This window comes from Arvicanthis niloticus, chromosome 5 (assembly GCF_011762505.2).
Source record: "Arvicanthis niloticus isolate mArvNil1 chromosome 5, mArvNil1.pat.X, whole genome shotgun sequence".
Lineage (NCBI taxonomy): Eukaryota > Metazoa > Chordata > Mammalia > Rodentia > Muridae > Arvicanthis > Arvicanthis niloticus.
The window spans coordinates 19,379,564-19,400,190 of NC_047662.1; the positions used below are offsets into that span (position 1 = coordinate 19,379,564).

At 47.7% G+C, this 20,627-nt stretch overlaps 1 protein-coding gene across 1 annotated transcript; it reads left to right on the plus strand.

The window, feature by feature from the left end:
* The first annotated feature begins 300 nt into the window (after positions 1-300).
* On the plus strand, positions 301-20,601 carry Rcan3 (RCAN family member 3). Its single transcript, XM_034502456.2, has 5 exons — positions 301-510; positions 8,504-8,728; positions 12,537-12,710; positions 15,090-15,261; positions 16,558-20,601. Exons 2-5 carry the CDS (start codon positions 8,534-8,536, stop codon positions 16,734-16,736), a joined length of 720 nt encoding a protein of 239 aa, XP_034358347.1. The 5' UTR covers positions 301-510; positions 8,504-8,533; the 3' UTR covers positions 16,737-20,601.
* The last annotated feature ends 26 nt before the right edge of the window (positions 20,602-20,627 follow it).

The window sequence follows — 20,627 nt, forward strand, 5'->3', positions numbered from 1 at the left end:
GCTAGCTGTTCTTGTCACCGTCACGTAAGGTCAGCAAGAAGGGAGAGCAAAGGTTCTGGGTCGCGGCGAATACGAAAGGCTCATCAAAGGTCCCGTTTTGGAGGTCACCTTAAGCCCCTGCCTGAGGGTTCCGACCCAAGCAAGCCCCTCTCGGCCAGTGCCAGAGAGCCAGGAGGAGCAGGCGATGCGCGCGCGCAGAGCCCACCCCGCCCCCGGAGCCCCGCCCACCACCCGGGGACTCCCGCCCATCCAGCTGTCAGCCCCGCCCTCCTGTCTGTGCGCCGGCGCAGCGCTTCCTGGGCGCGAGGAACCCAGGGAGGGCGCGAGGCGCGCGGGCTCGGGAGCGCGCGCGACGCCGGCAACCTCGCTCGGCCCCGGGTCACCTCCCGTGTCACCAGCTGAGGCAGCCGCTGGGGCCGGCGTCGAGGGCGTGGTGGCTCCGGGCGGTAGGGGTTTGTCCACCCCCAGGCCGCGCCCGTTGCCCCCGGGCCTCTCCCCTCGAGCGCACAGGTGAGTCTCCCCTTCGCAGGGCGGGGCCGCTTCAGAACAGGTTTGCAGAAGCTCTGGGCGATGGATCCCCAGGACCCCTGAAAGTTAAAACAGCCTCAGCTACATCAGCAGCTGCCCAGATCCTCCAGGAGCCCCCTAGACTCTGCTAAGGACCAGCCGCCTAGTCCCCAGGATCTCCCCCAGCAGCATCAGGGTGACGTCCTGTAAAACACCCCTCGCCCCCAGGTCCTTTCTTCTCCACCAGCTGTTGACTTTTTGAAAGCTGTCAGGCCCAGCCTGCCCCCCACCCCCGAGGGCAGGAAAGGTGTGGCTAGTAAAACAGATGGCATCAGGTGGAAGCCCCATCCCCTCCCCCCCAGGATGCAGGAATCGTCGCGCTTCTCTGCCTCCTTGGCTTCTGGAAACTTGTCCGCTTCCTCCTGAACCCTCGCGCCTTCAATACTGTCTGTTACCAGGTTGCCTAGTTCCAGCTTCCATGCGAAATCTCATCATCTCCTCTGGGGATTAAGATTCTAGAGGCTCACGTCCATGTTTCAGATTCAAACCAGGATTATGTAGATTGTTGTTTTATTGTAGGGTTTAAAACCAAAAAAATATTCCTGTCCAGATATTGAAAGCTATCTAGTACAATACCTTTACTTGAACTTTTCGTAGAAGTCTCACATCTACTATTTGGCCAGAGAAATAATTGGCCATCTGTAGCTGTGATTAGCGATTATTTAAAATGTTATTTTAAGAACTGGGTGTGGCACACGTTTATAATATCAGCAAATGGGAAGCTAGTCTGGACTACATAATAAGGCCCTGTCCAAAACAAACAAACAAAAAAGCCCTCTATTTACTATGCCATTACCTCTGGACCAATATATCGTTATTTGATCCTGTGAGATGGCTCAGAAGGCACAGACACTTGCTGAAAGGCTGACAGTTGGAGTTCCCGAATCCCAGGGACCCATGTGTTAGGAGAGAACCAACTTCTGTAAGTTGTCCTCCGACCTATACCTGAGTGTTGCCGAGGCCACAGTCAAACACACATTCAATAAATATATTTTAACAAAATACTATGACTGAAGGGACATCTGCTGTTAAGAGCACCTACTGCTCTTGCACAGAACTGGGATCGGATTCCTAGCGCCCGGATATAACTTCAGTTCCAGGTGACCCCACCCGTCATCTGTCCTCTCAAGGCTCATACACACACCCGATGTACACACACACATGTAAGCACACACATACTCATAAGTAAGTAAAAAGCCAGAATTTAAGAATATATTAAGTCTCAGAGTCTGGGTGTGTGTTCAGCACGCACGGTTGTTCATTTTGATGGGGATTTTACGTTCGTGTTGTTATACATTAGATGTGGGAGGATTATGAAAAAGTTGAAATCAGTACCCTGTCACTCGTCGCTCCAGCTTTACAGTTTGCTTCATTGGCAAGCAGTTCCCAAGGGAGGAGGAGTGCTTTGGGGAAACACAATTTTTTTTTTTTACTACTCAATCATGATATATTTTAAGGCTTTAAAACCTTGGAGTGTTCACTAACCTACGAGAAGCAATGCTGCATGATGTCACAGGAAATGTGGGGCCAAAAGGGGACAGGCATGAAGACAGTACGACTAAGAACTCCAGACCTGCTGCCCGGGCAGTGCTGGCAGTCTTCCACATTTAGTAGCGTTTACACAAAGCCCAGCTTGGCCTGGAGACATGTAGCTCAGTGGTAAAGGGTTTGACCAGCATGCTAGAGGTCGCAGGTTCAATCCTCAGCATAAAAACAGAAAAACAAAACAAAACAAAAAAAAAATCCTCCAGCCATTGAGCTGGGGTTGCATTGCCCTGGCGTGAACTGGTTCTGCTCAGGGGTCTGAGTTACATGCAGCAAACCAAACGGTGTCCGCTGCTCTCCATAGCCTTGTCAGGCGGTGCTTCCATTTTGTCTTTCTCATAGTAGTGACACATGGAGCAGGAGCATCACTGATGATAGGAACAATGATTGATTATCAATAAAAATGCTTCGACTTTAGGTCCCAAAGACAGTCAGAATACAGAAACGTAATTTTAAAGTTTTTAAAGGTTTATGTGAAAAAAAAAGAAAGAAAGAAAAAGAATAAGAAAAAAAATAAAGGTTTATATGAGTGTTTTGTCTACTTGTTATATATACGCCCCAGGCATGCCTGGTGCCCTCCGAAGACTGAGGAAGGCATCAGCTATCCTGGGGTTATTGATAGGGCGCTGGGAATTGAACCCAGGTCTTCTGCAAGAGCAAAGCCATCTCTGTAGCTCCAGAAAGAGAACTTTTAAGAATCCACTTTTTCAGTTGTGTCTGTGTGTGTCTGCGTGTGTCTGTGTGTGAGTTTATGCACACGAGCCCATGTCTCTGTGGGGGCGAGAAGATGACATTGGATCCATGGAGCTGTAGTTAAAGGTGGCCGAGAGCCACCAGAGGCGGGAGCGGGAGCTAGGTACCAAACTCTGGTCCTCTGGTTCTCTGAAAGAGTGGCATGTGCTCTTAGCTGCTAAGCCATCTCTCTTCAATCCCCCCAAATCTAATCTTTATAACCAATTTTACATTAATGTTCCACCAACTTCATTGTGTTGATTCTTGTCACTACTACAACTAAAAAGAAACAGTAGTAGAAGTCTACCTGTGAGTGCCTGATGACAGACGGAAGGGAAGGGGAGCCATGGCAGACCAGAACCCAGTGTTCACAGGAGTTCAGTTTCAAGCAAATCTGCCTAAGAGATTAGAATGTTCCCCGAGTGACGAAACACAATGTTTTTTGACAAATTCTAGAGGAGAAAGAGTTCACCTTTTCCTTCTCAGCTGAAATTGCTTGGCATTCAGCCCTGATGGCTTAGCTTTGTCCGTAGGCTGGTGCAGCAGAGCTGATGGTCATGGTCCTTGTAGGTTTCCCACTCACATGTTTGCATGAGGAAACCATTTGCTGGAAGCCAACCAGGGCCCAGGAAGCACTGGAGATGATGCTAGGTCCCGATGTGCACTGGTGGGGGTTGCAACCGTCGCAGGAATCACAAATAGAACGTTTGTGCTGGGGACGGAACCCAGGGCCTCTGGATGCCAGGCAAGGGCTGGAGGTCTGAGCCGTGGCTTCAGCCCTGTAGTGTCTGCTCATTGCCCTTATGAAACCAAGATTAGCTTATCTCTGTCCATTCGTCTCTTTTTTTTTTTTTTTTTTTTTTTTTTGGTTTTTCGAGACAGGGTTTCTCTGTGTAGCCCTGGCTGTCCTGGAACTCACTCTGTAGACCAGGCGAGCCTTGAACTCAGAAATCCGCCTGCCTCTGCCTCCCAAGTGCTGGGATTAAAGGCGTGCGCCACCACCGCCCGGCCCATTCGTCTCTTTGCGACTGCATTTAGAATGTCAGGAAATTGCAAAGTGATTGACAGTGTGAACCTAAAAACAAAACAACAAAAACTCATGTATTTTCATCAAGACAGCCAATATCTACCTAGTAATGCCTGATAATATACACATTCCTTTGTGATATAAGTTTGTATAAGGCTCGTACAAAGGCCTAGTGGCCTTTCCCAGGCATACTTTAAATGTTTTCACATTAGAAGGAGATAACCAGCTAAGTGTCTTGATAGACCCTCCCTGCTTTCCTTGAGGTTATACAAAATGCTAGAAAGTTCTCTCATTTTATATTGTGATTTACTCAGATTGTTTTTCCCTTTCTCACTCCATGTTATAGTCTAAATATCAGTTGTAACAGTAGTTCTGGTATTGTTTGGGTCCTTTCAACCAGCAAAGAAACTCACATCATGCTTGTGTTAAATAGTAGCTGAGCATGGCCATGTGGGAGCATCTACTCTGAATGTGAGCATTTATTTCTTATTATTTATTTCCTAACATCTTTATTGGGTGAAAGATTATTGTTATCTACATTTCACACTTGAGGAACCAGGTGCAAAACCAAGGCAGGTTAGGTGAGATGGCTCAAAGGGTAGAGGCACTTCTTGTCAAGCAGAACTCCTATAAGCTGTCCTCTGACTCTCTCACGCACACCATGCCACATGCCAGCAAACACACACACACACCACCACCACCACCAGAAACAGATGGGTAATAAGATAGGTGGAGTAATGTGTCTAAACAGAGTCCAGCAGGCCCAGAGTTCCAGTGTTGAAGGTCTGGAAATGGATCCCAGCACCTTCTGGGGATACTTGAGGATTGATGAGATGTGTTCACAGTTCTGTGTATCTGCACAGTCTGTCCTTTTCAAGAATATAAGTATGTAAGTCTTGTAACAAGATTACTTAATGATCATCTAATTTGATCTGGGCTTGGTGGGATAGACCTGCAATCCCAGCTAATGGGGAAGCTGAGGCAAGAGGATCAAAAGTTCAAGGCCTCAGGACTAGACTTCTGAACCATCTGGCTCAGTGGTTAAGAGCACCGACTGCTCTCACAGAGGTCCTGAGTTCAATTCCCAGCAACCACATGGTGGCTCACAACCATCTGTAATGGGATCTGATGCCCTCTTCTGGTGTGTCTGAAGACAGCTACTGTACTCATATACATAAAAATAAATAAATTTTTAAAAAGGTTCAAAGCTTACCTATGCTAAAGGGGTTATTCAGAGCCAGGCCGAACAACTTAACCTGAGACCCTGTCTCTGTCTCAAAATACGGGCATAAAGAGGGCTGGAAGACAGCACAGAGGTACAGCACTTGCCCAGTATGTAAGGGGCCCCGAGTCCATCTTAGTGCCACAGCAAATGAGTCATTTTGGAGGAAAAATCATTATTGTGGCCGTTATTAGGATGATTAACAAAACTTGAGTGTAGACTAAAATAGACAAGACTATTATACAGTTGTTAAATCGATGGGGTTTGCTGTGTAAGAAAGAGATCTGATGTTCGTGCTGACTTGGGAATGTTTGTATTATAGTATGTATATACTTTGTAATAGTTTTTAAATAACTTTAAAAGGGTAACTGGAGGAGGTAAAGATGTGTTGTTTTATCAGAGATAGTGTCTCCCTGTAACCCATGTGTAACCCAGGGTGACCTCGAACTTGGGGCAGTGCTCCTGTCTCAGGCTCTTGCATTCTGGTTACAGACATGAGCCACCATGCCTAAGCCCATTTTATCCTTTCTTTTTGAAGTTGTATCAAAAGAAAGTTAACCCATGTTGAAGACAGAAGAACAGGAAATGAAGATACAACATTCTAAATCAAGCGAAGGATTGTTCCCTATGCTGTTTTTATTTCGTTTTCTGTCAGATTGGAGGAAGGACCTTGAAAAAAGAAATGATTGTCAAAAGTAGACTGGGGCCGAGGCTGTAGCCCAGTAGTAGAGTATGGTCTAGCCTGAGCAAGGCCAATGATCCTTTGTGCTGCACATGTGTAGGTTGAAAATGGGCTGGCTTTCCTCCCCCAAGGAGCCCCGCCTGCCTGGCACTGATCAAGAACTCCTGGAGATCCATGAGCCTCTGCCTCCTGAGTGCTGGGATTAAAGGCATGGACCACCAGGCCCAGCTTTTTTTTACAGCTTTTTTGGTTTTTCGAGACAGGGTCTCTCTGTGTAGCCCTGGCTGTAGACCAGGCTGGCCTCGAACTCAGAAATCTGCCTGCCTCTGCCCCCCAAGTGCTGGGATTAAAGGCACGTGCCACCACGGCCCGGCTTTCTTACATCTTTTAAGAAGGGAAATAAATAATAAAAATGGGGAATTACAAAAAATAGAAGTAGCTAATGCCTCTAATAGACAAGTTTTAAAGGCCTGCCCTTTGTGCTCAGGGGTAAGCTAGATTGGTTCCATCAGTCCCTAAGCCACACAGCTGTCTGACATTTCTGCTCCTCACTTTGTGCACACGTGCTCGGTGCCGGGCTGCACCCCATCCTTTGCCCAATGATGTCCTCCACAACCTCTTTGGGAACCCATCTCTAATCCCTAGAATTGTCTTCTGTCGGTGCTGACCGGCCAGTGACGTGAGGCTCAGCGCTGTCTGCTTTTGTTCGGCTACCCTTTCTAAGCAGCTGTGAGTCAGAAACTGACAGGACTCTGGAATTTGAAGGCATGGAAGTCTGGTCGCTAGGGGCGATTTTTAAACAGTCATGTAAGCTTAGAGCAGAAGGAAGCACAGCATTGTGAGAGTCCAACCTCTCCCTCATAAAAGCCACAGTGAGACACATTCCTGGGGACTCCCTTCAGACACAACGGTTCGGTCAGGCAGAGCAATATAATTAAAATAATCAGCTAAAAATTGTCAGACCTTGGGCTCCCCGGGTAAACATATGTTTAGCACAATATCTTAAGTGTAGATCTAGGGGAAAGGTCCCTATCCCCAAATATGGTGGTCATCTATGGATTTGTAGCTGTCAGCTATAGAGGGCGAAGCCACCAAGGGGTGGCTCAGAATTGCCTGGAGACATGGTTACTTGCATACATCCCGCACTGTGCTGTGCAGATCCAGTTCTCATTCCCCCTTCATGGCTTAGGAGTGGTTCTGTGAAGTGCAACATGGTACTGGCACATGAGGACACAGGATCAGGACACCAAGCTGAGAACTAAAAGCTAAGGAAGGGGTGTCAGGATGTGCACTGCCAACGTGGGCTCTGGGGCCCAGGGGCCTTCATGTCAGTAGTGAGGGGAACTGAAGCCAAGAGAGACTGGTAGCCAGCTCGTGAGTCTAAGTCATGGCGTGAGTGCAGCAGAGGAGACGAGCGAGGTGAATGAGCTCACTCTCCAGGAAGTGGGCAGGAAGAGAAGCAGGAGGATGGAGGCACAGTAGAGCAGAGGGTGGGGACCCCAACACAGCAGTCTCGTGTGCCGTGGAAGAGGAGCATTGGAGAAGTGGATAGTGTGGCAGACAGTAGGATGAGGCCTGTTAGGGAATGTGACTGGCTAGCCTACAGGAGAACTGTTTGCCGTCCCCAGTGCCGGGCACCCTGCTGTCCCCAGTGCCAGGCAGTAGGTGCTCAGATATTGATAGAAACTAGTATAGATGCTTTAAAAAAACAAACAAACAAAACCAAACAGAAGAAGATTGTCTTGAGTGCTGTAGAATAGTGAGAAGCTCTGCAATTTTTATCCCATAGTTAATAACCAGTAGGAAATGTGTCTGTGAATGTGCACATTGTATCTACAGCCTTGTGTCCTTACAAACGGAAGGGGATCTTAGAAGCACAGTCATAGTATAGTAACCATGACCACTAAGTGTCCCTGCCACCCCTGGGCTTTTTTCAGTCCCATCTTGAAATATGTCATGTCCAAAGGGCCACTGCATGATGAGTGTGGAGTGGCTCTCTGAAGAGCCAGACATAGGCAGATTCTGTCCCAGGATTTTACAGAGGGACAGTATCAGCTCTTGGCCTCTGGCAAGAGGCACAGTGTCTAAAAGTTCAGAAATGCATCCCCTCAATTGTCCCCCAACTTAAGTTGTGTGCTGTATGTGCTTGCATTACATGTTCATGAACACCGTTTAAAGGGAACCCGGGGACCTAAGTGACTTAATTACTTAAGAGTCTGCTCAGAAAAACCAGGCTGGATAAGAAAGGCAGAGACTCACAGACGGCATCTCAGGGTGCAGATGGCGAGCAGATCCTGTGGGTGTGATTCTGCTGGGCCACTTCCAGTGTTTTCCACCTAAAACCCAAAACAAATATGTGAAGGCCGAGCTGGCTCCCACCTTCCCTGTCTCTGCTTGTAAACTCAAGGACATGTTGATGTGATCACTCCTGTTACCACAAGAAAGCGCTTGGTGGGTTTTGTTTGTTTTTTTTGTTTTGTTTTTTGTTTTTTTGCTTCTTCATATTTCATTGTCCCATAAAATCTGCTAAGCAAATCAGATTTGTAGACAGGAAACCCATTCATGAGAGCTGGAGCTAAGTTAAATACTGATTGATCTTTCCTGGATTACATCGTTTTGCTTGATGAATCGCTGTCTTGAGAAATAGCTTGAGTGCCACATTACAAAGCCTTCACGTTTTTTTTTCTTCGATTGTTCTTTTTTTTTTTTTTTTTTTTTTTACTGGCAGGTATCCTAGAACTTTACCCACAGAGAAAAAATGCTACGAGACAGCCTGAAATCTTGGAATGACAGCCAGTCAGACCTCTGTAGCAGCGACCAGGAGGAGGAAGAGGAGATGGTCTTCGGTGAAAATGAAGACGACTTAGAAGAAATGATGGACCTAAGCGATCTACCCACCTCCCTTTTCGCTTGCAGTGTTCACGAAGCGGTGTTTGAGGATCAAGAGCAGAAGGTAGGCGCGCGCCCTGTCCCTGAGCCCGTGACATGACATACACAGTGTGTGCCACGCTGGCCCCCTCACTGTGCCTTAGGAGAGTCTCAGTGTGGCACCGACAGGCATAGTTCAGAGCCATCTTCCCATCACACTTGAGCATTGGCTTCTAGTGAACTCTGAATCAAGATGCAAAGAATGCACTTTTATTATTTATTCATTTATTCATTGAGTTTTGGAGACTGTAATTGAAGAAAAGCTTTTTAAATATTTTACTTGAAGATATTAAATATACAGAATGTGTTTCGTTAGCACATTTTATTTGTATACATGACAAGTTTCTGCTCTTGGGTACCTCTCCTCCTACACTAATTCTGCCTTTACTCAACATGCAACTGTTGTTTGACTAAGGACTTTGTAGCCCAGGAGGAACTGGCTGTGTGGCCCAGGCTGGCCTGGGATTGGCTGTGTGGCTCAAGATGGCCTGGGATTGGCTGTCTGTACTGGCTGGCCTGGGATTAGCTGTGTGGCACAGGCTGGCCTGGAATTGGCTGTGTGGTGCAGACTAGCCTGGGATTGGCTTGTGGCACAGGATGGTATTGACTGTGTGGCTCAGGCTGGCCTTGGATTGGCTGTGTGGTGCAGACTGGCCTGGGATTGGCTGTGTGGTGCAGACTGGCCTGACTTCCAGTGAGTCTCCAGCTCTAACTCCTGAATGCTAGGATATGTCATAGGGTGTGTCACCACGCCCAGCCTCCAAGTGCTTTTTTCTTTTTAAAAAAAAAGCTGGCTTTTTCCTCTTTGTCTTCCTCCTGCATTCACTAAAGAGGCAGTCTGGCTTTTTCCTGGGGCTTTTTGGGACTATGAGGCTATGAGGAATAGCTATTAGCTCATTGTTAACATTGCTTGTATTGCTCCTTAGGGTTTGAAAGGAAAAATGGGTTGTCTTTTAAATTACTTATTATTTACTTGGAAAGTAAGTAAGTGTGTGTGTGTGTGTGTGTGTGTGTGTGTGTGTGTGTGTCCAGCATGACTTCATAAAAGCCTACATACCTTTCTTCTTTCTTTCTTCCTTTTTTTTTTTTTTCTTTTGAGACATAGTCTCACTGTGTGGCCCAGACTGACATCTGGGCAATCCTCCTCAGCCTTCTGAGCATGAGGTTGTTCTAGTCTGTATGCAAAGAATTTCCCTTTCAGTGAGAGCGGTTCTCACTCTGTAGCCCAGGCTGGGCTTCCTTCCAGTGTCTTTGGGGACAGAACTGGGTACATGCTCAAACGCCTGCAGAGTAAGGCTCATGCTGATTGGTTTGGGAGATAGAGTTTGAATTTTGCAGTTTCTGAGTCCCAGGGTGGACACCCCTGTAGTCCATCGAGGAGTCGAGGAGACAGGTTTGCAGCCAGGCTCAGTAAATGTCTCACAAGGTCATGCGGCCTTGAGGGAGACCTGTGAGAGTTAGAATTTGAGTGAAGAAAGGAATCTTTAGCCAGAGGAAACCAGACACACTAAGACTAATTAGGACAGTGTGAGGCAGCAGAGAGCGACAGGCTTTCTGTGTGACACCCAGGCTGTCTGTGCCCAAGTCTAGAACACTGGGCTGAGGTGGATGCTGGGGGGTGGGGGAGGCTTGGGCTCTTGCCTGGTGATGAGAGCCTGTGTTGGGGGGAGCAGTGGGGGGGGGGTTGGGAGTTGGGGGGGGAAGCAGGAGGGGGAAGGGGGTTCAGTCACAGAGGGTTTCTTTGCAGGCTGCCTTGTTTACAAGTGCTGTTTCTTTGCTCAGTTCAGCCACGGTTCAGGAATCTGAATCATCCCTCCTGTTTTCTCGTTTTTTTAAGAGACCTGCATTTCATGTTAGAGATGATTTTTGTGTGTGTGTATAAGAAAGCACATGTATTTAACCCAGCCCTTTGTATCTATCAGTGGATGTAGCATCCCCAAGTTCAAACAATCACGGATGGAAAATACTCTGCTAAAAATTTTATCTAGGCTAGATGCTGGTGGCACATGCTTTAATCCCAGTATTTGGGAGACAGAGGCAGGAGGATCTCTAAATTCAAGGCCAGTTTGGTCTACAGAGCAAGTTCTAGGACAGCCAGGTCTACAAAGAGAAATCCTGTCTCAAAACAAAACAAAGCAAAACATAAATTATATCTAGCACTGGGCATGTACAGGTTTAATCTCAACATGGAAGACAGAGGCCAGTGGATCTCTGTGAGTTAGTGGCCAGACCGTGAGTTCCGGGCTATGTAGAGAGGTCCTGTCTCGGGGGGGCGAGGTGGGGTGGGAGAAAGGGGCTGTTTCTGTACTGAGCATTTACAGATCTTCCTCATTCCTAAGCAGTGTGCTATAAAAACTGCCTGCCTCGTGTTCAGGGTTGTAGATCATCTCGCGGCGGTTTAACGTATTGGGGAGTGCGCTGTCCTTTGCCAATACTGCCCTCTACATCCAGCACTTACTGTACAAGCGTTTTGGATCTAAGGGGATCTTAGGACCATTTTATCTTAAAATTATAGTCACAAGGTTTCTTTGGGAACAGCGAGATGGCTCACTGGGAAAAAGTGCTTGCTGCTCAGTGACGTCAACCTGACAACCTCCCTAGAAACCCACAGAAAGGCGAAGGTGGGCATGGATGCAACCTCCACGTGAGTTCCATGCCTTCTGCACCCAGCCGCCCACACACCCACTTGTGCACACAAATAACCATAAATACACACTTACGTTTAAGAGAGAGTCATGGAGCGGAGCTTCACACCTGTGAATCTGTTTCAGGGGTTTTCTCCTGAAAAAGTTTTGACTTGACAGAAGATTGAGTTCTTGTTGATTTTCTTTTGTTGTTGTTGGTTGTTTTGTTTGGGTTTTGTTGTTGTTGTTTTGTTTATGTATATATGTGAGTGGATCCCCAGAGAAACCAGATGAGCCTAATGGATCCTTTGGAACTGGAGTTGTAGATGGTTGTGAGCCACCTGCTGTGGGTGTTGGAAAATGAATCTGAGTCCTCTGTAAGAGCAGCAAATATTCTTAACCACTAAGACATCTCTTCAGCCCTGGTTTTCATTTTTAAAACCATCTGAGGGTTATCTATATTTTAGATTGTTTGTGCATGCTTGTGTGCCTGCATGCATGTGTGTTCCAGTGTGTTAGGGTTATTATTGCTATGATAAAACACCGTGACCAAAGCCACATGGGGAGGAAAGGGTTTATCTGGCTTACACTTTCACATCACTGTTCATCCTTGAAGGAAGTCAGGGCAGGAACTCAAGCAGGGCAGGAACCTGGAGGCAGGAGCTGATGCAGAGACCATGCAGGGATGCTACGTACTGCCTTGCCCAGCATGCTTTCTTATAGAACCCAGGACAGAGGACTGTGAGACCTAGTCTTTAAAAAACAAAAGGTAGGAAGTGATTTCTCTGTGTTATATTGCATGCACATGCTAAGTGGGTGTTGTTCAGGATCTACGAGGAAGAAGTCACAGGAGACCTGGCCCAGTGTGTCTGGTGGATGTAAGCATGGAGACAAATGCCTAGAACACAGCCAGAGATACTCCCGTGAGAGGAAGCACAGCTGGGTACGTCGGTGCCTTGACAGCAGCCATGTCTCTGTTCTGTGTACAGCCGTGTGTGTGCTGTCTTATACATCCCTGCAGTACCTAACAAAGCTAGACATTTTATGTTGGTACAGATTGCAGATGTGAGCAGCTGACTCTTAACACCTGGGAGAAAGGAGGAGCCACAGTGCACGACATAGGAAGTTTTGCCCGGCCTTTTCTCCTTAGAAGGTCTCCCATTAATAGGAATATTTTGTCTTCCCTCGGCCCTGCTACTCCCCATGCAGGAGAGGTTCGAAGCCCTGTTCGCCCTCTATGATGACCAGGTCACATTCCAGTTGTTTAAGAGCTTTCGCCGAGTGAGGATCAACTTCAGTAAGCCGGAGGCTGCAGCGAGAGCACGGATAGAGCTGCATGAGACTGAGTTCCACGGCCGGAAGCTAAAGCTTTACTTCGCACAGGTAACGGCAGTTCTGTGGCTGCACCCCCACAGCTGCCCTCCTTTCAAACCCGTTACAGTCCCCCTGCAGCACAGGGGCAGAGGTTTGTGAAATCAGCAGTCACGCGAGCAGGGATGCAATACTTTTTCCTAAACTTTACACATATGTAGTTTTATGTATTTTAGGAACATACTAAGCCTTCTGTCTTTGTTTCTCTGAGACTAACAGCTAAGGGATTCATCTTTCTGGCAGTTTGGCTCAGCTAGGTCTCTGTGGAGGAAAATCCCTGACACTTTTGAGTCAGTGGATTAAACATTCTGTGCATCTGAAATGGCACTGAGGATGTAACATCTGCAGGAAAACAAAGAACAAAACCTTCAAGGGCCATCAAGATGGCCCAGGGGGTGAAGGTGCTTGCCACCAAGCCTCACAGCCTGAGCTTGACACCTGGAACTCATCCATGGGTGGGAAGGAAGATCCGATTTGTGTCCTCTGAAGACCACACAAGCAAGCTCCTGTCTTTTCTGAGACAGGAGCTTAGTGTGTTAGCCATTCCCAGTGAGTTAGCTGGGGTTACCATTACTGTGATAAAACCCTGTGACCAAAAGCACCCAGGAGACAAAAAGTGTATCTAGTTTATGTATCTTGAATCACCATTCACTGAGGAAAGCCAAGGCAAGAACTCATCTGTCGCGGCCTGAGCTGCCCCACGTTGGGCGCCAAAAATGTTGAGAACCGCACTACCCCACGTTTGGGGGCCAAAATGTCTCAGACCGTTCTGTCAATGTTGGCACTGCCAAAAGCCTTGGGGACTAAATTGTTAGAGCCTGCACTGCCCCAAGCTGCTCCAGTCCACGGGTCGGGGTTCAGCAAGAAAGTGAGGACAGACTCGAAGAATGGAGACTAGACAGAGTGTGATTCAATCCCATTTATTCTTCAGTCTCTCTCCTTCTTTCCAAGTCCCAAGTCTTGAGTTCCTAATCCCTGGTTCCTAGTTCCTAGTCCCTAGTGCCTCCAAGTTCCAAGTGCTAAGTGCCTACTACTTAATAATAATTCTCCTTCCGAGTTCTCTAGTCCAAGTGTCTTCTTCTTCAATGCCTAATTCCTACTCCAAGTTGTACTCAACTCTTCTGTCTGCCTCTCGCCTTTTATATGTTTCGCTTCTAAGCCCTTAAGTCACACCCTTAGGTCTTATCTCTAAATCTGATCTCTAAGTCACACCCTTAAGTCTTTGCTCTAAATCACACCTTTAAGTCTCACACACCCAAGGGAAGATCCTGGGTATCTAAAACAAGATGTTATCAGAGTGTGCTCAGCTGTTGTAGGCTACTGTAATCAAATCTCTTGTCAGGATATATGGCTCAAGATGGCTGCAAGAATGATAGCTGCCTTCTGTCAGCTCCCCACACTCATCCTGGGCAGGAACCTGGAGGCAGGAGCTGATGCAGAGGCCATGGAGGGATGTTACTTACTGGCTTGCTTCCCCTGGCTTGCTCAGCCTGTTTTCTTATAGAACCTAGAACCACAATCCAGGGTGGTACCATCCTCAGTGGGCAGGCCCTCCCATATCAGTCACTAAGCAAATGTTTCACAGGCCTGCCTGTAGTCAGATCTTAGGGAGGCGTTTTCTCAGCTATGGTTCCCAACTCTTGATGACTAAAGCATGCATCAGGTTGACATAGACTAGCCAGCACACCCACTGTAACAAAACCTGAGAGAGTCAGCTGTAACGGAGAAAAGTACTAGCTCATGGCTTTCAGGTTTCAGTCTGCATGTGATCGGCCCGTTTCCTGTGGGCCTGCTGAGGAGCAGCACATGGGCGGCGCAAGGCTCATCTCATTTGTGTCATTTGTGGGAAACAGGAAGAGCAAGGGGTGGGGATCCCATGTCCCTTAGGGTATGTCCCCATGACTAAAGGCCTCCCTGCCTCGTAAAGGCCCCCAGTTTGACCTCTCAGGGGAGCAAGCCTCAATCTACCATGTAGAGCCTGGGGTCACTGAGAGCCCAGACCACAGCCATAGTCACTGCTGTATTTCTGTGTTTGTCTGTCTATACATTTGTTCTTTCATTCACCTCACGTTTATCAAGGGTCCAGGGCCTGTGGCCACTTCCAGTCCACCTGCTGGAAGGTCACAGACAGTTCAAGAGACAGTTTTAATCACCCCTCCAAGAAAGCAACAATTACCATAAAGTTGGAAATGAAAGCCCTGTGGTGGTGGTACACGCCTTTAATCCAAGACTCTGGAGGCAGAGACAGGCAGATCTGTGAGTCTGGTCTACAGAGTGAGTTCCAGGACAGCCAGAGCTACACAGAAAAACCCTGTCTCAGAAAAGGGAAGGAAGGGGAAGGGTGGGGAAGGGAAAGGAAGAAGACGCTTATAAGCATGTTTTTCCCTGCAGGTGCAGGTGTCTGGGGAGACCAGGGACAAGTCTTACTTACTGCCACCACAGCCCACCAAGCAGTTCCTCATCTCCCCTCCTGCCTCACCCCCAGTGGGGTGGAAGCAGAGTGAAGACGCAATGCCTGTGATCAACTATGACCTGCTCTGTGCCGTCTCCAAGCTGGGGCCAGGTAATGCACTCTGCTTCAGCTCTCGGTGTCCCCGGACATTGCTGTTGTGTGAGCCCAGCAACAGCAGCACTGTCCAGCGGACGGTGTGCCCACACCAGTCTGGGCTCACACTCGAGCTGTGCGCTTGCCAGCACTGTGGTCCTTAGCCAGTTGGCAAGCCTGGGTCATTTGAGTGTGTTGTAAGGGTTAAACACTACATGCAGCGTGATAATTTTAGCCATTCATATAAGAGTTAATACAGCAGGTAGCAAACACTCTTGCTGCTTTCTCTCTGCAAGCCAGTCAGCACTGTGCTGATGACAGCTGCTTTGGGTTACAGTGACGGTGACTTATCACCCTTCCAAAGTTCTCTCTCTCTCTTTTTTCGTTTCTTACTTTTTCTCTCTTCTTGCTCTGTCTTTCTCATCTTTAATAGTGCAAGAAGCTGATTCCCTGCTCTTAAGGTCAGGGCGTCTCTTCTAGGGTGCTTCAGAGTCTCAGCAGAGGCTCTACACTGTTGCCTAGAGCCTCGCCATTGCCTCCCACGGTGACCCAAAACCACTATAAATGTCACTAACCCACTGCAGTTATCTGTAGAACAGCAGTTAGCGTTTATAATAACTTTTGAATTAGTATTTATGTAATCTAATCAATGGGTTCTCATCTTAGTGAGAACAAAGCCAGAGTAAGCAGAGAACTAAGAGAGACGAAAGGTTTATTGCCTACAGGAAGAGACAGAAGCTCTTTCCAAAGCAAGATATCCCCAGTGAAGCAAGCTGGTGTACATTCATACAGCGGCAGGCCCATTCCTGAGCATGCTCAGTTGAAAGTCGTGGGGATGAACATGGTGGGCAGGGTGTGCTTTTGCTCAGCTTGCACGATGAAGTTTTATCCGAAAAGAAGACGGCAGTTGTAAGGTGTGTACTCACAGGAGTCTGCCCTAAGGTGCCCGAAGTGCTGGGATTTAACTCCCAGGGCCCAGGCCAGAAGGGACAGTGTTTTTACAAATGAAATTTCTGCAGGGCATACTCAACTTTAACAGCACTTGGGAGGCTGAGGAGTTTGAGGCCAGTCTGGGCTACATAGTGAGACTCCAGGGAGTCAAAAAAAAAAAAAAAAAAGCCAGCACTTGGGAGACGGATGCAGAACAATTAGAATACAAGGTCAGCCTCAGCTACAGCAGCAAGTTTCTAACTGGCCCATATTTCATGAGGCGCAATCCAAAAAAACCACAAAATGAGGTAGTAGAAGAGGAAGTTGGGAGCTAGAAGACATTCCTTCCTTCACTGGGAGTAAGGCTCCTTCCTGTGCTTGCAGGGGAGAAATACGAACTGCATGCAGGAACCGAGTCCACCCCCAGTGTGGTGGTGCACGTCTGTGAGAGCGAAACCGAAGAGGAAGACGACATAAAAAATCCAAAACAGAAAATCACGCAGACGCGACGCCCGGAAGCTCCCACGGCAGCACTGAGTGAGCAGCTGGGCTGTGCGCTGTGAGCCCCTACCGCGCCTGCGTGGCCCACTTCTCCAACCGCCTCTGCTTAGGAGCACAGCCCAGGGATGCTACTGCATCCATCAGGCCGCTGGGCCAGCCTCCCTGTGCCTGAAGGAGGGGTGAAGTAGCAGATTCAACCGGGTGTTTGAAATTTTCACCAGTATTCTAAATGGCACTTTAAGTGACAAGGTTAGCCCCAACCATGTGGCACCTGTCTCCTCCCCCAGAAATATTAGTTCCCTTGAACCTGTAGAGCATTGGGTACCACAGGCCAGAACTAGAGTCACCCAGTGCACTGCCATTTTTACAGATTTAAGAATTAGTCTTACAATTTCAGTACTTTGGTGTGGGTATTTTTGTACAGGTGTGGCAGTGTCTAACAAATAGATTGAGCAAAGGCCGGATGCTATTATTCAGTAGACATGACCTTTCTTTGCACGAGAAGAAACTTGAGATACAAAATCATTTGTAGAAATCATTTCTCTCAAGTATTTTTTCACTAGCTTTAGGAATGAAAGGCCAAATGACTGAGATTGTCAGATCCAGATGGCATGGGCAGATGTGCTCTTGGCTCTTCTAGCTGTCCTGGCTCTCCTGGCTGTCCGTCTTACTTGCCAGTCAGTGACCGTGGTATATAGAACTCTGCTCCCAGCACTACCCTTCCCAGCCTCGGCTCTGCGGGGGAACCCAGCCTTTGCCAGCGGGACATGTCATCAGGAAGCTTGGCTGATGACCCTGGAGTTGCAGCCTGTGCAATGGCTCTTCAGTTACTCTCTCGACCCTCCTCATGCTGGCCTGCTACTGCCTGAGGTTTCTACACTGTGTGTGTAATCATGGATGTTAGTTGGTCTTAACTTTAGAAGCTAATGATAAGACTGTGACGACTGCTTTAAATTGGAGGCACTGATTCATTTTTGCTTTCTTCAAAGACAGGGTTTCACTTTGTAGCTCCTGGGCCTGATCCTCCTGCCTCAGCTTCCCAGGTGCTGGAATTACAGGGTGAGCAGCGTGCACTTCAAAGTTTTCCATTCGAATAGTTCAGCTCTTTGCAGAGAAAAATCGCTGTACTTTCCCCCTATGGATCAGGGGGAGGAATCATTCTTTAGGGGGTTTGTTTGTTTGTTTGGGTTGTTTTGTTTTGAGATAAGGTTTCACATTGTATCTCAGGCTAGCCTGCAGCTCATTATGTAGCCCATGCTAGCCTTGAGCCCCAGACCTCCTGGGTGTTCGGATTGCAGGCATGAGCGTGTAGTTCAAGCTTCCCTTTTTAACGACCATTTCCGTCTTGGCTTGCAGTTGATGTTCAGATAGAATTGCTTCTTACACTTGAAGAGGTGTTGTTTGGGGCCCCATAGGTCCCTCAGCATCACTGGTGTGCTGGGCTGCAGTCCCTTGCAGAAGGCTGTCCTCGGAGTGGTACGCACGCACACGCACATGTACACACACGCACACACACGTTTTCAGTCTTATTAAAACAGGGTCTCATGTAGTCCAGGTTGACCTCAAACTTTCTGCGTCTCAAGGATGACCTTGAACTCCTGCCCCTCCTGCTGGTCTCCTAAGTGCTAACAGTGCAGGTGTGTGCCGCCATACCTACAGCAACAGAAGAGGTGTCCCTTGCCTTCAGAAACTGTCAAATGCTGAACACATTTGCCGCTGGGAAGCCTCGGTAGAGATTCAGTTGAAGATTACGACTCCATCCACACTGGGTTTTGGATCCAAGTCATCTGCCTGATAAAGTAATTACTCACGTTTTGTTTTGAGGTGACGTCTCACAGTGTCGCCCAGGTTGATCTCAAACTCCAGGCCTCAGTGAGTCTTCCCAATTGACTGGATCCAGGCACAGGTCCCTGTGATCCTGGAACTTTGGAGGCCAAGGCAGTAGATGAGGAATTCCAGGTCATCCTTGACTACACAGTGCTCTGCATTGCTCAGCTCAGCAGTTTGCTTCTTTGGATTGTAGGATAGACCCTAGCTGCCAGTGCTCAACAGTTGGGGAGTTTTGTGTTCCCCATTAAACGGTAAACGGTCTAATTTTCTAAGTGATCATAACCCAGTTTTTAAATTCATCTTGGCCTCCAGTTTCTACCTACCACTCAAAGAACATCTATTGCTTTTTTTTTTAAGTCACAAAGTTCAAATCTGCATACATAATGTTTCCTTGGTCACAGGCAGTTGTGTTAGCACCTTAAGTGGGGTTCCCTGGATATTCGCATTCATGCAGTTAGAATGTAGATAGTCATTAAGTACGGGCGACCCAGGCTCAAAGAATACATGGAGTTAAAGGTTCACTGTGGGACATCCCTCTCCCTTGGCTTAGAAAATCAAGTTCTAGTCAAGGCTAGTGATGGGCCTGGGCTTTATATTTTTATGTAAACTATTTTTAGACTCGATTTAGTTTTAAGAGGAAAGCTTTGAGCATCACTAAACTCTAGGAGTGTACCAGATTCTTTGATGCTTTGGGCTCACGCCTGCTTGCTTGCCTTCTTTTCTCTTCTCAGACCTCATCTAGTAGGTGAGCTTGGTCACCTCCCACCTCCCTCTGTGTTCCCTGATACTTCTGTCTTAAAGGAAACAGTGTCTGGTGTGGTGGCACTGGCCTATAATCTCAGCCTGCAGGAGGCTGAGGCAGGGGGATTGAGAGAATGAAGCTAGGCTGGGATACATGAGTTAAACCCTTACAGAATAAGATATTTTCCTTTTCTGTGTGTGACAGTACAGAGGAACAGAAGTCCCGGGGAAATATTTATGTCTAGCCTAGAAGTCTGTGTTCTAGAGATTCGTTCTACAGAAAACTAAGTACATGGAAAGAATAAGATGTGTGAGCCTTGAGCAACCACATGACACATGACTATTGGTGTTTCCAACTCCCTTGGCTGTGTTCTCCAGAGCCATCCTCCTCCTCCTCAGAGTGCCACTGTTTTCCTCTGTCTTGAGCAGAGCACAGTTCATAGTCAGGATTAACAAATGCATTCAGCGTAGTGACATATCCCGTCATCTCAATGCTTGGGAGGCAGAGGTATGAGGACTTTGCAAGTTTAAGGCCAGCCTGGGCCGTGTACCAAGCCTCTGTGTCATCAACAAGGGGGTTACTGGGTATACAGGTAGCCCATTGACAGATAACAGTGACAGTTGCATCTCTGGCCACAGCTGGGAGCATGCCATATTCCCTGTGGTTTCTAGTCAAGTCTAGAAGTGTTCTCAGATAAGGTCATTGTGCAGACACCTACTAACTCAGACTCATACTTTCTCTTAGAAGCCTGCAGTTCTTGAAGTGGGTCCTGAGCCCCTTGCAGGTCCCCCGTGGCCTGGACTGCATGTGCATTCTTGACATAAGGAGGATTTCTTTTCTATCTATGCAGATAACTGTGGTTTTCTGTACTGTTCCTTGCTGGTATCCACTCTTCCTAAGTCAGATTGAGAACTGAGGAGGGACAGTAGGTGTCATTCCCGCGCCGTGCTGTGCTCTCTCCTGTCAGCCCCTGAGTATTTATTCACGTCTCTTGTGTCTTTGACGTGTGAGAAAGTGTTCGCAGCCATTGCACATTGATCTTCATAACAACCTGCAGCTGGATTTAGTCTCAAGTCAGACATGTCTGTAGTCCCCCTGGTCCTGTGCACTGTAGTAAATCCTCACTGCACTGGTGGAAACTGGTCAATGAGCTTCGCCGTGTGTCTGTGATTTCAGTATGCTTGACGTGATGGGCCGTCATTCATTGTCACCTTCTACCGTCCTGTGTCCTAAGGATCTCTAACATTCCTCGTCCTGTAAGGAGGTGACAAAGGCAGACTGTAACTTGGAGGACACTTGTGATTACCTGTAACAAGTTTTGATGTTGAACTAATAAAAAGCTGTTGTTTTTTTAAGTCAGTTCATTGAGCAGTCTCTTCGG